Below are 13,890 nucleotides of genomic sequence, written 5' to 3'. Positions count from 1 at the left end.
GTATTCTTGCTCGCTAGCTATATTCAAATCAAACATTTCAACTATTTTCCTATTTAATACCTTTTTAGGCCACTGTGCGTCTGTTATCAAACACCAAACACGGTTTTGGCTATTAACAAGACCCAATCTGTAAAAGAAGCTGGCCAAATGTTTAAGGTAATTTAGCACCTTTCACACCTTCTATTTGGTATTCCATGCCATTTCGCTTATGGCGAGGAAGGCAATTTGCTTAAACAAAATAAATTTCAACAGTGTTTTGCAACAAGATGTTCACAATTCATTTTATTGCCGTCACGTGATTCCCATGTAATGATGCCCTCAAAAAAAAAAAAAAGAACAACAACATTTGAAAAGCGACCGCATCAACAGCAATAGCCAAAATTTGGTCAATGTTAAGGCAGTTGCATTGCAGTCTGGAATGTACGATTTGCTCTCATGCATTTTCAAGGATGCATGTAGCGCCATTGAAGTTGCAGCAAGGCATTCGTCTCCATGGCATTCCACAGCCCGGTTTCATAGGGGGAAAACGATTTATTGCCAGGCCATGTTTTTGCTGCCCAGTGCCATACCGGAAATGGTGTTAACTTGCATTCCACATTCCCCCCAAAGCCCGCATAGTGTGCTCCTGCAGTGGATATGAAGCGAATAGAACTCGAACAAATTCCGACCGACTTTTCCGGATTGTATGAACATCCATCGTAACATGCCGAGAAAATAGAACACACAAAAAAAAAAATACAACAACGAACCAAACGCAAAACAAACAAAAAACAGACGGAAAGGCGAAATCTAGTCATGTTCATGTCAGATGGGTTGTACAACTATTTGTGTGGCGACAACCACTGCTCGAATTGTGTACGTGCATGTTTCACACACACACACACACATGTACTCGTTGAGTAACAAACATTGTGTGGCCATGTTCTTTTGGTCAAAGTCTTCTTTGGCATGTGAAGGATTTTTGCAAAATACTTTGAATCTTTTGGAAAATTACTTTAAATCACCACAATTTTTTTCCAAAACTGTGGGGAGATCCTTCATCCATTCATTCATATCGTTCATTTGCCAATGTTGATCTTTGAGGGCATTCTCTCTCTCCTTGGCAGGCGACTGTTTGCAGCGGTAGGAATTTCGTTGATTGCCAATAATGGTAGTTTATCCTATTTGCTGGAAATAGACTATGCCGTCTCTCTTGTTGGGGGTAGCGAGAAGTCACGTTCCACTCTCAGTAGTTTTGGCTTTTAAACGATGGCCCCCTTAAAAGATGGACGACTGTTGCAATTGCATTTGTGGGTTACGATAAACTTTGAGGGTTTTCTAAATCAAAACCAAAATGGAAGGGTAACGAGATTAATGGAATTGTTAGAATAACACGTTAAGGTTAAATGTAGTTTGTATTGTAAATGTTGATAAGTTGCCATGGTGCAAATAGATTTAACATCTACTAACTACCAAGAAGATAAACCAGAAGAAGGCAAGTGCTGTTTTTAACAGGTTAATTGAGTAAAGGAGTACTGAATAGGTTTTTACAAACATGATGTTTATAGACTAGCTTTGGATTGCTTCTTATCAATAAAAAAAAAAAAAAAACAAATAAGGATGGCCAAAGTCGAGCAAAGCCATCCTTTTCACATCCTACACAACATTAGGTGGGCAAGCTAAATGGTAAAATTTAGAGAAGATCGGATAATAAACGCGCTTGCAGATAACCTGACAAGTAAAAGAGTGCTATGTTCGGCCTGGCCAAATCTTTTATATCCTCCTCCACGGATAGCATTTGTCAAGTTCTTTGTATGACTGTTTCAAATACACATGAGCTATATCAAGTTATTGACCGATAATGGCTGTAAGAAGTCGTAGAAAACCACCACCTTCAAAATTTCAGGCAAATCGAGTAATAATTGCGCCCTCGAGAGGTTTAGAAAGTCAAATTGGGAGATCGGTTTATATGGGAACTTTATAAGTTTATCAACCAATTAAGACCATAGTAGGAACAGTTGTTGGAATTCAAAACCAAACAATATGTTCCAAATTTCAGCCAAATCAGATAAGAAGCGCTCTCTAGAAGCCCAAGAAATCCAATCGGAAGACCGGCTTATATGACAGCTTTATCAGGTTATGAACCGATTTGAACCACACTTAGCATAATTGTTGAAAGTCACAACAAAACACCGCGTGCAGCCAAAATTGGACAAGAATTGCGCTCTCTAGAAGATCAAGAAGTCAAGACCCAAGATCGGTTTATATGGCAGTTATATCAAAACTTGGACCGATTTGGTCCATTTACAATACCAATTGATCTACACTAATAAGAAGTATTCGTGAAAAATTTCAAGTGCCTAGCTTTATTCCTTCGATAATTAGCCTGCTTTCGACAGACAGACGGACGGACATGGCAAGATCGACTTAAAATGTCATGTCAATCAAGAATATAAATGGGGTCTTAGGTGCATATTTAAAAAGAGGATGCAGATATAAATCCACCCCATGCCAATATGGACATACACCTAAGTCAGTAGTCGGCTTGTTGTGCGCTCTAAAAACTATAAAGTAACCTCTAACAAGTAAAAGCGTGCTAAGTTCGGCCGGGCTGAATTTTATATACCCTCCACCATGGATCGCATTTGTCGAGCTCTTGTTACGGTATCTTTTTTTAGGCAAACAAATGCTAAGAGAAAAGAATTGTTATGTTATTGGAACAATATCAAGTTATGGTTCATTTCGGACCATAATTGAACTGAATATTGGAGACCATAGTCTCCTATGCCATAGTAGAAGTCATTGTGTAAAATTACAGCAAAATCTATTGGGTTGCCCAAAAAGTAATTGCGGATTTTTTAAAAGAAAGTAAATGCATTTTTAATGAAACTTAGAATGAACTTTAATCAAATATACTTTTTTACACTTTTTTCTAAAGCAAACTAAAAGTAACAGCTGATAACTGACAGAAGAAAGAATGCAATTACAGAGTCACAAGCTGTGAAAAAATTTGTCAACGCCGACTATATGAAAAATCCGCAATTACTTTTTGGGCAACTAAATAGTAAGAATTGCGCACTTTAGGGTCTGAAGAAGTAAAATAGGGAGATCGGATTATATGGGAGCTGTATTAGGCTATAAACCGATTCATGCCATATTCGACACGTATGTTAAAGGTCATGAGAGAAGCCGTTTTACAACATTTCACCCAAATCGGATAATACTTTCGCAGTTTAGAGGCTCAAGAAGTCAAGATCCCATATCGGTTTATATGGCAGCTATGTCAGGTTATGGACCGATTTGAACCTAACTTAGCATATCATGCAAAATTTCAGCTAAATCGGATAATAATTGCGCCCTCTAGTGGCTCAAGAAGTCAAGAACCCAGATCGATTTATATGGCAGCTGTATCAGATTTTCGACCGATTTGAACCATTCTTAATACAGTTGTTGAAAGTCATAACAAAACACCTCATGCAATATTTCAGCCAAATCGGATAATAATTGCGTCCTCTGATGGCTCAAGAATTCAAGACCCCAGATCGGTTTTCATGGCAGCTATATGAGGTTATAGACCGATTTTAACCATACTCAGCACAGTTGTTGGAAGTTATAACAAAACACCTCAAGCAAAATTTCAGCCAAATCGGATTAGAATTGCGCCCTCTAGAGGCTCAAGAATTCAAGACCCAAGATCAGTTTATATAACAGCTTTATCAAAACATGGACCAATATAGCCCATTTACAATCCCAACCGGCCTACATTTATAACAAGTAATTGTGCAAAATTCTAGCTTCTAGCTTTACCTACTCGAAAGTTAGCTTGCTTTCGATAGACAGACGGACGGACTGACATGGCTAGATCGACATAAAATGTCACGACGATCAAGAATATAAAAAGTTACAAACAAATGCAAATTTTTGCCCATGAACATTCCACTAAGGAACAGGGGCAAACTTCTCACATATCAATGAGTGCAGTCCGATTCAAGTTATATGCTCAATGATAAGGGGCCTCTTTTTATAGCCGAGTCCGAACGGCGTGCCGCAGTGCGACACCTCTTTCCAGAGAAGTTTTATATGGCATAGTACCTCACAAATGTTGCCAGCATTAGGAGGGGAAAACCACCGTTGACAAATTTTTTTTTTATGGTCTCGCCAGGATTCGAACCCAGGCGTTCAGCGTCATAGGCGGACATGCTAACCTCTGCGCTACGGTGTTCGTTATAAACAGAATGACAAAATTAGTGTACCCCCATCCTATGATGGAGGGTACAGAAAAACAAGTAAAAAGGCGTTAAGTTCGGCCGGGCCGAACTTTGGATACCCACCACCTCGGGTATATATGTAAACCACCTTTCGTTATAATCCGGTGAAAAATTTATTATTTATGGACCCGCAGCAGCTATATCGAAATATGGTCCGATTTGGACCAAATTTGGCACGAAAATTGAGTGGTCTAATAAGTACAAGACATTACTCAATTTTGTAGAACAAAGTTATGGTCTTTTCGTAGCTATATCCAAATATAGACCTATCTGAACCATATACAACACTAATGTCGAAAAGCCAAACATAAGTCGCTGTGTTAAATTTCGACGAAATGCGCCTATTAGAAGAAAGATGTCGAGAGGCCCAACACAATCCACTGTCCCAAGTTTCGGTGAAATCGGACAATAAATGCGCCTTTAGGGGGCCCAAGACCCTAAATCGTCAGATATAGCAGTCATACTGCTATATCCAAAACTGGACCGATCGGGTCCAAATTGGAAAAAAGTGTCGAAGGGCCCAACACAATGCACCATCTCAAGTTTCGGCGAAATCGGACCATAAATACGCCTTTTATGGCCCAAACCCTTAAATCGAGAAATGGTCTATATGAATGCTATATCCAAATCTGAACCGATCTGAGCCAAATTGAAAAAGGATGTCGAAATGCCTATCACAACTCACTGTCCCAAATTTCGGCAAAATCGGATAATAAATGTGGCTTTTATGGGCCTAATTCTCTTGCAAAGAACCTGACAAGTAAAAGCGTGCTAAGTCGGCCGGGCCTATCGCATTTGCATTGGACATGGATCGCATTTGTCAAGTTCTTCCAATTAAAGTTAAGTAAGTAAGTAAGGCAAACAAGTAAAAGCGTGCTAAGTTCGGCCGGGCCGAATCTTATATACCCTCCACCATGGATCGCATTTGTCGAGTTCTTTTCCCGGCATCTCTTCTTAGGCAAAAAAAGGATATAAGAAAAGATTTGCTCTGCTATTAGAGCGATATCAAGATATGGTCCGGTTTGGACCACAATTAAATTATATGTTGGAGACCTGTGTAAAATGTCAGCCAATTCGAATAAGAATTGCGCTCTTTGTGGGCTCAAAAAGTAAAATAGAGAGATCGATTTATATGGGAGCTGTATCGGGCTATGGACCGATTCAGACCATAATAAACACGTATGTTGATGGTCATGAAAGAATCCGTCGTACAAAATTTCATTCCAATCGGATAAGAATTGCGACCTCTAGAAGCTCACGAAGTCAAGTCCCCAGATCTGTTTATATGACAGCTATATCAGGTTATGAACCGATTTGAACCATACTTGGCACATTTGTTGGATATCGTAACAAAACACGTCGTGCAAAATTTCATTCAAATTGGATAAGAATTGCGCACTCTAGAGGCTCAAGAAGTCAAGACCCAAGATCGGTTTTATGGCAGCTATATCAAAACATGGACCGATATGGCCCATTTACAATACCAACCGACCTACACTAATAAGAAGTATTTGTAAAAAATTTCAAGCGGCTAGCTTTACTCCTTCGGAAGTTAGCGTGCTTTCGACAAACAGACGGACGGACAGACGGACGGACATGGCTAGATCGACATAAAATTTCACGACGATCAAGAATATATATACTTTATGGGGTCTCAGACGAATATTTCGAGTAGTTACAATCAGAATGACGAAATTAGTATACCCCCATCTTATGGTGGAGGGAATAAAAACCATCTAACCTGCCAACGCATGCTTCGAGTGGTGGTGTTTTTTTTTTTTTTTTTTTTTTTTTTTTTTTTTTTTTTTTTTTTTTTCGGCTCGATCTGCTTTGTCTCGTTCGTTTTACTGCTGCTCTCGGGTTTTCCTCTCCTCTACTTTGTACTATTACCCTTAAAAACAAATTTTAATAATTTTGGTGCCGCAGATTATTGAGCTTATGATCTCATGTTTGGCAGTCTTGCACACATCCTCTAGCCTGCCGACATTAATTAAATTTTAAAAAGTTAAAAACTACTCAAAATCAATTTTTTCTGAAAACGAAATTCATATTTTTTACTACATGGTAGTACGCTTATATTAATAACTTCCTCAATCAAAGAATTTGTTGAAAGTCAACAAAATTTCAATAATTTGGTCGTTAAAGTGTGTTGTAGAGACCAACTCACTACTTCAACAAATAATATCTTCGACTTAATGCTAAAATTTGTTGAGAATTTAAAGTTTTACAGAATTTAAAGTTTGGTAGTTGGTTTTCTTTATGAGTTAGTTTTTTTCTGTGCAGACAAATCGGCTAATTCGAATGAAATGTGGAAGAGATTTGCAAATTCAATAAACGTAGTGGTAAATATTGGAAGTAGGTAATAGTAATAGATAAAACCATCACATCAACTCAAAGTTTTTTTTTTTTTTTTTTTTTTTTTTTGACGTGCTATTCTTATTTATATGTATGTGAATATTCACATTTTTTCAAAAAAAAAGGCAATAGTAAATATTTTCATGTTTTTCTTATTTCAGTTTTGGGCAGCATATGTTCCCTGTGAAGCGCAACATCGTGATGCAGTGCAACTAACGTTGGAACAAATCGATGTCATAAAACGTTTAACGGATCGTTATTCACCGCAGCTGACGACGTGTACCTCAGCCCAAGGTAAGCACATACACAAAATGAAATAAAAGATCATAAATTTAACAAGATAGGTAAACTGAGTAACGGTTTTACTGTGAACCGGAACATCACAAAGCATTTCCGTTCGACTTTTAAAGGTGAGACTTTAAATCGTAATCATTTACAAGTATAATAGGATTTGCAAAACTGGGTTATGTTAGGCTGAAATGAGGGTGCGGATAATAATCCGCCCCATTCCACTATTGACATACACCTTAGCCAGTAATCGGCTTGTTGTGCGCTCTAAATACTAAAATGTAACATCGACAAAGAAAATTTAAGTCTGGAGTTCTGTGCTGCTTACAAAATATCTAATTGTTTTCCATACCATACACCTTTGTTGGTTTATGTTTGGTATTGTGTCCCCACCTAAGAGCCGTTGTCTCTCAGCCAACGTCTCATCATCTTCTCCACACGCCCTACACACGCTATCACTTGCCGCACCGAGTTTGCATAAATGAGCTCGTAGTCCTATGTGTCCTGTTATGACATCGAAAGCTTTACTGACCTCCTGCTTGCTTTGTTTCAGTGATAGTCTCGTCTTCTCACAATCCGGATCTTCCCATAGGATTTTCGTCGTCCTACCGACCGCTTCGTTGTTCCACAGTATTACATGCCCTACACTCTTAACTCGAACTGCGTCGTCCCGAAAAGCTTCGGGCTAACTAAGTTTGTTGACGGCAGTCCTCTGGCCCTAACAGCCAAAACGTCTGCTTCTTCATTCCCCCTAACTCCGCTATGACCCGGCAACCAAACGATGCGTCTAGGGCCATTCTCAGAGAAGACATTCTTAATCTCCTTCTTACACTTCAAGACGTTCGTGGCTCTAACCATCCTGCTTGTTATTGCCCTTATGCCCAGTTTACTGTCCGTAAAGATGTTCACACTCGACAACCTCGCGTTAGCACCACACCACCCCACGCATTCCGTGATCGCCCGGATCTCCGCCTGCAGGACCTTATTATGGTCAGACAGTCTAAAACAGACCTCAGTCCCTGGGTCCTTTATGTAGACCCCCACAACCACTCTATTCTCCAGCTTTGATCCATCCGTGTAACATGATTTTCCAGATGACAGTACTAGTGTTCCGTCAATCCTACACTGTCCCTCTGGCTGCAGTGCCTCGCACTCGACCTCAGGTGTCGTCGTAGGTATCCGATCGGAAACCCCTTCCAGGTTTCCTCTTGTCGCATCGATTATACCGCAATGGTATGATCTACTCCTATCCTCTATCCATTCTCCCATTGCTTAAATTTCTTAGTCGTAATGGTGGCCTCACACTTAATCTGTATGTCTATGGGTCGGATATCTAGAAAAATTTCCGATGCCCCAGTGGGAGTAATACTTATCACTCTATCTAGTCACGCTCAAATAGAGCCAGTGGACTATCCTCAGATCCAGGCGCTATTTCGAGCCAACCGCCCGTCTACATAATGCGCAACACATGTGAGCCTCTCGGTACACTCCTGAATATGACACCAATTCAGTTTCCTGTCCAAGATCACTCCTATGTGTTTATACTTGTCAGCTATCGAAATCGTTCTATTGAGAAAACGTGGAGCGTTAAATTGTCCTACCTTTGTCTTCCTGTTCAATAAACTGATTTCGGTCTTCTCTGGGTTAACGTTAAAGGCTAGTCGTATGCCATCTGCAGGACTCTTTCGGCCCTTCTACATAGCTGGGCCTTACTCCTTAGGAGTATTAAAACATCGTCTACATAGCAGACGGATTCAAATCCCTCCTCAGTCAGCATCCGTTATAGGGCATTTGTAGTGGTCACCCATAGGAGTGGCTATAAAATGTCCCTTGTGGCGTGCGCTGTGCCACTTTCTCCTTTATATTTATGCCATAGGATCCATATCATATGGTTTATCCAGTCTCAAAGGATCTGGTCCACCCGGAACTGATCTAAGGATTGGATCAGTGTGTCGGTCCGCACATTGTTAAAATTGCCTCGATGTCAATGCATAAGGTCAGTGTCTACGGTTTGGCATTGAAAGATTCTTCCATTTTATGCACAACCTCGTACAGGGCAGTTTCCACCGACCTTCCCTTGACATAGACATGCTGTTTGTATTTAAGCAGTTCGCTAGATGTCCTGCTCACTATTACTATGCAGTCCATGGTTTTAAGTAGAAAGGACGTAAGGCTTATAAGCCTGTAGGCCTTGTTAGGCCATCGGTGTTTTGGTCATCCCCCTTTGCGTGTACTAAATATTTTGGTCATTTTCAACAGACTTCTAGCCATCTTCTAACCTAGTCAACGCATCCGTGTTATTTTGATGCGTTTAACTATGTTATCGTAGTCTTACAGCTCATGGTTCATACGACGCCTATGAGCACTGGTCCCCATAGTTTACGAAAGATTTTTCTCCCAAACACTACAAGTACTGCCTCGTCTACTTTCGCAAGTACGCATGCCTCGGAGATAAAGGAGCACGGGCAGTATCGGTGCCTTAAATATTGTAATCATCGTCAGTTGAGAGGTGGCCTTGTTCCTAGCATGGTTGCTTAATCCAAAGTATCATCTGTTTGTCAGTGCAAATGCAAATTTTGCCCATGAACATTCCACTAAGGAACTGGGGCAAACTTCTCACATATCAATGAGTGCAGTCCGATTCAAGTTTTTTAAGCTCAATGATAAGGGGCCTCCTTTTATAGCCGAGTATGAACGGCGTGCCACAGTGCGACACCTCTTTGGAGAGAAGTTTTACATGGCATTGTACCTCACAAATGTTGTTAGCATTAGGAGGGGAAAACCACCGATGAAAATTTTTTCAGATGGTCTCGTCAGGATTCGAACCCAGGCATTCAGCGTCATAGGCGGACATGCTATCCTCTGCGCTACGGTGGCCTCGGTGTCAGTATAATTCTTCAATTCATTTCAAAACTAGTGTGATTATTTTCGGTTACGCCTGTAACGAGGTTTGTGAAAGTTGTGGTTCCCAATTTTCTCCCTTTTATTTATCTGCTCGGGTGCACAAGGCACAATGCAATTACAGAGTCACAAGCTGTGAAAAAATTTGTCAACGCCGACTATATGAAAAATCCGCAATTACTTTTTGGGCAACCCAATACTTACGGTGACCGGCCCATGATATCGATGTCACCGCCATAGGCGAGTAGCACATGTTCTCTTATGAGTAGTGTGCCATATCTATTCACATCTGCATCTCGTATAATCTTCTCCAGAAGGATATTAAAGAGATCATATGATAGGTTGTATCCTTACCTCAAACCTCGTTTGGTATTGAATGGTTCGGAGAGATTCTTTCTGATTCTTACTTATGAACGACTTTAGATTTTAACTGAGTGGCTAAGGTCACGAACAGTGTTGGAGTGTAAGGAGGAAATAAACGCCTTCTCTGAGGATGGCACAATACGCATCGTTTGGGTGCCGAGTCATAGTCCATTAAGGAACAGGGGATACTTCTCTCATATCAATGAGTGCAGTCCGACGAATGTTTAAGCTCAATGGTAAGGGGCCTGCTTTTTCATGCCGAGTCCAAACGGCGTGCCGCATAGCGACAGCACATGCTAGAGAAGTTTTTAACAAGCCAGTATACCTTAAAAATGTAGCCAGCATCAGTAACGGATAACCATCGCTGAAAATTTTGTTGATGTTCACGACGCGATTTGAACACAGGCGTTCGGCTTCGTAGGAGGACATGCTAACCTCTGCGCCACGGTGGCCTCCATTGACAAAATGCTGGACATAATAGTACCAAATGAAGCGGTATTTGCGGGAGGCCTGAATGCCAAACATGTGGATTAGGGAGACACAGACGTAAATCGGAGTGATAGATCCCTAAACGATGGGCTGAGGACAAGCCCTATGATGATGATTTGGCCAACAGCAGGACTCTCGAGATCTATCATGACCTGTAGATCATATATAGATGTCTTTATGATAACAAGTGGGCTCAAGGCTGTTGGGTCGGAGAGTTATTGCCAAATCTGGCCTATGACTCGGACCATGTTGTTGTTGTTGTAGCAGTGTGTTGTTCACTGAGGCGGCAGCCCTTGCCGTTGGAGAACTCCATCGGGTCAATCCGGTACGTACAACGGGCTGCATGAGATTGACTCGGACCATAAGGCGGACCTGCTGAAGGTTGAATTGGACACACTACAGTTTTCTTCCTTTTAATCAGAAAAAGGAAACATAGGATACTTTATCAGCATGACGACAGGACTCTAGGAGCTATTAATTGTAACGATTGTTTGTTTGAGGAGCAAGCCATATTGGGAATCTTGAACGCCATTAAACCGGGATGCTATATGTTTCAAAAGCTGAAGGTTATTCTGCAGCCATGAGGCAGAAAAGTATTGGCGGTATTATAGGGCTTGATGGGGGACATCCATCATCAGAGCAGGCGAAGGCAAATGCAGTGGTCGACAATCTCTCAGAGGTGCAGCAGAGGACAATGGCCGTGGACGATGACGATGTGGAGCTAGTGTCATATGCGCCTTTGGTTGAATTCAATGGTCATAATAGAGCTGATGGATCTAGGGATTCATCTGGGCTGTTGATACTGAAACATAGTGGAACGTCAAAACGGTCGGTAGGAAATCTGAATCGTGATTCCCATATAAACCGATCTCCCAATTGGACCATAGCTTGATATAGCTCCAATACCATACTTATTTACCTAAAAAGAGATACCGCGCATAGAACTCGACAAATGCGATCCATGGTGGAGGGTAAATAAGATTGGGCCGGGACGAACTTAGCAGTCTCTTACTTGTTTCGGATTGCGTAGACGATTTGTACATTCGGCAACCCATCGGCTCCATTTGGCCTATTTTTGTTCAGCCGGGTTACTAATACGTGAACCTCGTTCTGGCCAGCTATTTCAGGGATTGGATCTGTGGAAGGGATTTACCCAGAGCAGGGTCTATCGGGCCTAGAAACGCTTTCTTATCTCTCCTTTTCTCTCGATAGCTCTCCTTCGCTCGTACCTTGGCGAAGGCCTTTGGTACCCAAATATGAGTATTGCGGCTCTTCAATGGACTTGGCAATGGTTGGAATTGCGTTGCTATACTATGAGAGCTTTAATGGAGCATTTGTTTCGACCGAGTGAAGTATGCGGTAGCCACCTGTTGTGTTTGCAGCTTTCCGACATCCAGCTTCCGTGCAGTATCAGACGATACGTTTCTCGATACACTTGGACCGGTGCGGACCTTTGCTGCAACAAGGAATGTCCTTTGGACCTTTGCTGCAACAAGGTAATGATACGAATCGATGTTCTCCCCTGGGATGGACGAACCAAACACGCTGGTTGAATATCTTCCATCTATCACAACATGATCGATTTGGTTTCTCGGAACTTCAACGAGTTACAGCCCTATGGACGTGTGAATCCTTCGATGTTGGAATCTGGTGCTGCTAGCTATCATGTTTTTTGCCGCGGCGAAGTCTATAAGCCTCAATCCATTATCGGAAGTTTCTTGGTGCAGGGAAAATTTTCCTACTGTTAGGCCAAAGATATTTTCCTTCCCCATTATTCCATTAAAATTTCACAGAACAATTTGAATATCATGGGCGGGACACCGGTCATATTCTCTTTCTAGGCGTTCGTAGAAAATATCCTCACTGGGGGTTGATTATACAAGACCAGGCTCCGTCTAACTTAACTCGTTCTCATTTGATCCTTACTAAATTTCCGTATCTGTTTAAACATTTAAAAGTGCATTGACTTCGGTTTATAACAGCACACATTTCGTTCATTCCTTCGCCATGCTCTCCTTTATTTGTTGAATTGTTAATAAATTTGCAGCAATTCTTAATAGCTTCCTTTCCTTCCCATGCATCCTTTTTTGAAATGCAGTTTATTTCGGTTGCCATTTCTCGTTTGAAATTCATCTCAAAGTTTTTGGCGAACTTTTTGTGTGAAATAAAGGCAACACAGGGATGGATGCATAAATTCTAACATGTCCTTGAATGCCTGCCTTTTCACAACGGCAAACAATATTTGAAGCATATTTTTAGGGGACTTACATAATCGGACTAGGAAACATTTTTCCTGGTTCCCCTTTCTTTAGCACAGAATTTAAATCTGTATGCGAAGCCAAACTGCTGCCAATGTTGCTAAAGTTCTGTTTGAGATTTTAGCTATGTGCAAATGGATGCTGGGGCAAGGAAAAATTCCTTTCTAATGCTTATGCCTTTGCGCGAGAGTTAAAGGTGCCGAGTAAGTTCACTTCAAAAATACCACAGCCATATTTCATCCACAAAAACTAGAAAACTATAAACATTTGACGGTGGCGCAGTCAACGAAGTTTGTGTGTGTTTGTCCATAGGTTTTTTTAGATTTTGTTTTCCACTTACTAACCCAGTTAAGTGTTTTTAGGTAGTTGCAGTAACATTTCTTCTGATAACAAGTTTTGCAAACAGAAGTAAAAGCCGCAAGACTCATAATGGAATATTTCTAAAAGCCCAGTGCCAAAAGTCACATTTTGCCCGGATATGGGACTTAAGTGGAAAAGGAGAAAAAATTTTTGCCGTTTTTTTTTTTGTTGTTTTGTTTTATATATAACCAAGTTAAAGAAACACAAACTCGCATAAATTATTTTGGAAAAAATTATGGTATGCAATATACGGGTACGATTGCACGTTTCATTTTTATAGCATTCACCATGGCATGAGGGCATACCAATTTCGTCATTCCGTTTGTAAGTCATTGAAACATTGATCCCAGACCCAACCAAGTGCAAATATTCTTGATCGTCTTGAAATTTTTAATCGATTTAGCCTTGTCCGTCCATCTGCCTGCTTGTCAATGGCACGCTAACTTTCGAAGGTGTAAAGCTGCAGATCCGTTGGGATGATAAATGTACCAAATTGGTCCGTGGTTAGGTCTAGCTGACATCAGGCCGGTAGCCAGGATTTCATTTCGTGGAGAGGCCCCACCACACAGTGGTCCCAAGTCCAAGAAAATTATTGACATTGACCTGGCTAAACCGATTTGGCCGAAATT

The 13,890-nt window shown here is 41.0% G+C and overlaps 1 protein-coding gene across 1 annotated transcript in view; it reads left to right on the top strand.

The window, feature by feature from the left end:
* The window catches only part of LOC106090476 (putative uncharacterized protein DDB_G0277255), a 541,420-nt gene that overhangs the window by 150,943 nt on the left and 376,587 nt on the right, over window positions 1-13,890 (top strand). Inside the window, exon 6 of the mRNA XM_059365826.1 lies at window positions 6,764-6,896. Within this exon, the coding sequence (XP_059221809.1) occupies window positions 6,764-6,896 (133 nt within the window). The remainder of the gene's footprint in view (window positions 1-6,763; window positions 6,897-13,890) is intronic.

This window comes from Stomoxys calcitrans, chromosome 3 (genome assembly GCF_963082655.1).
Source record: "Stomoxys calcitrans chromosome 3, idStoCalc2.1, whole genome shotgun sequence".
Lineage (NCBI taxonomy): Eukaryota > Metazoa > Arthropoda > Insecta > Diptera > Muscidae > Stomoxys > Stomoxys calcitrans.
The sequence above is the reverse complement of the archived record's forward strand: the minus strand, read 5'-3'. Positions and strand labels throughout refer to the sequence as shown.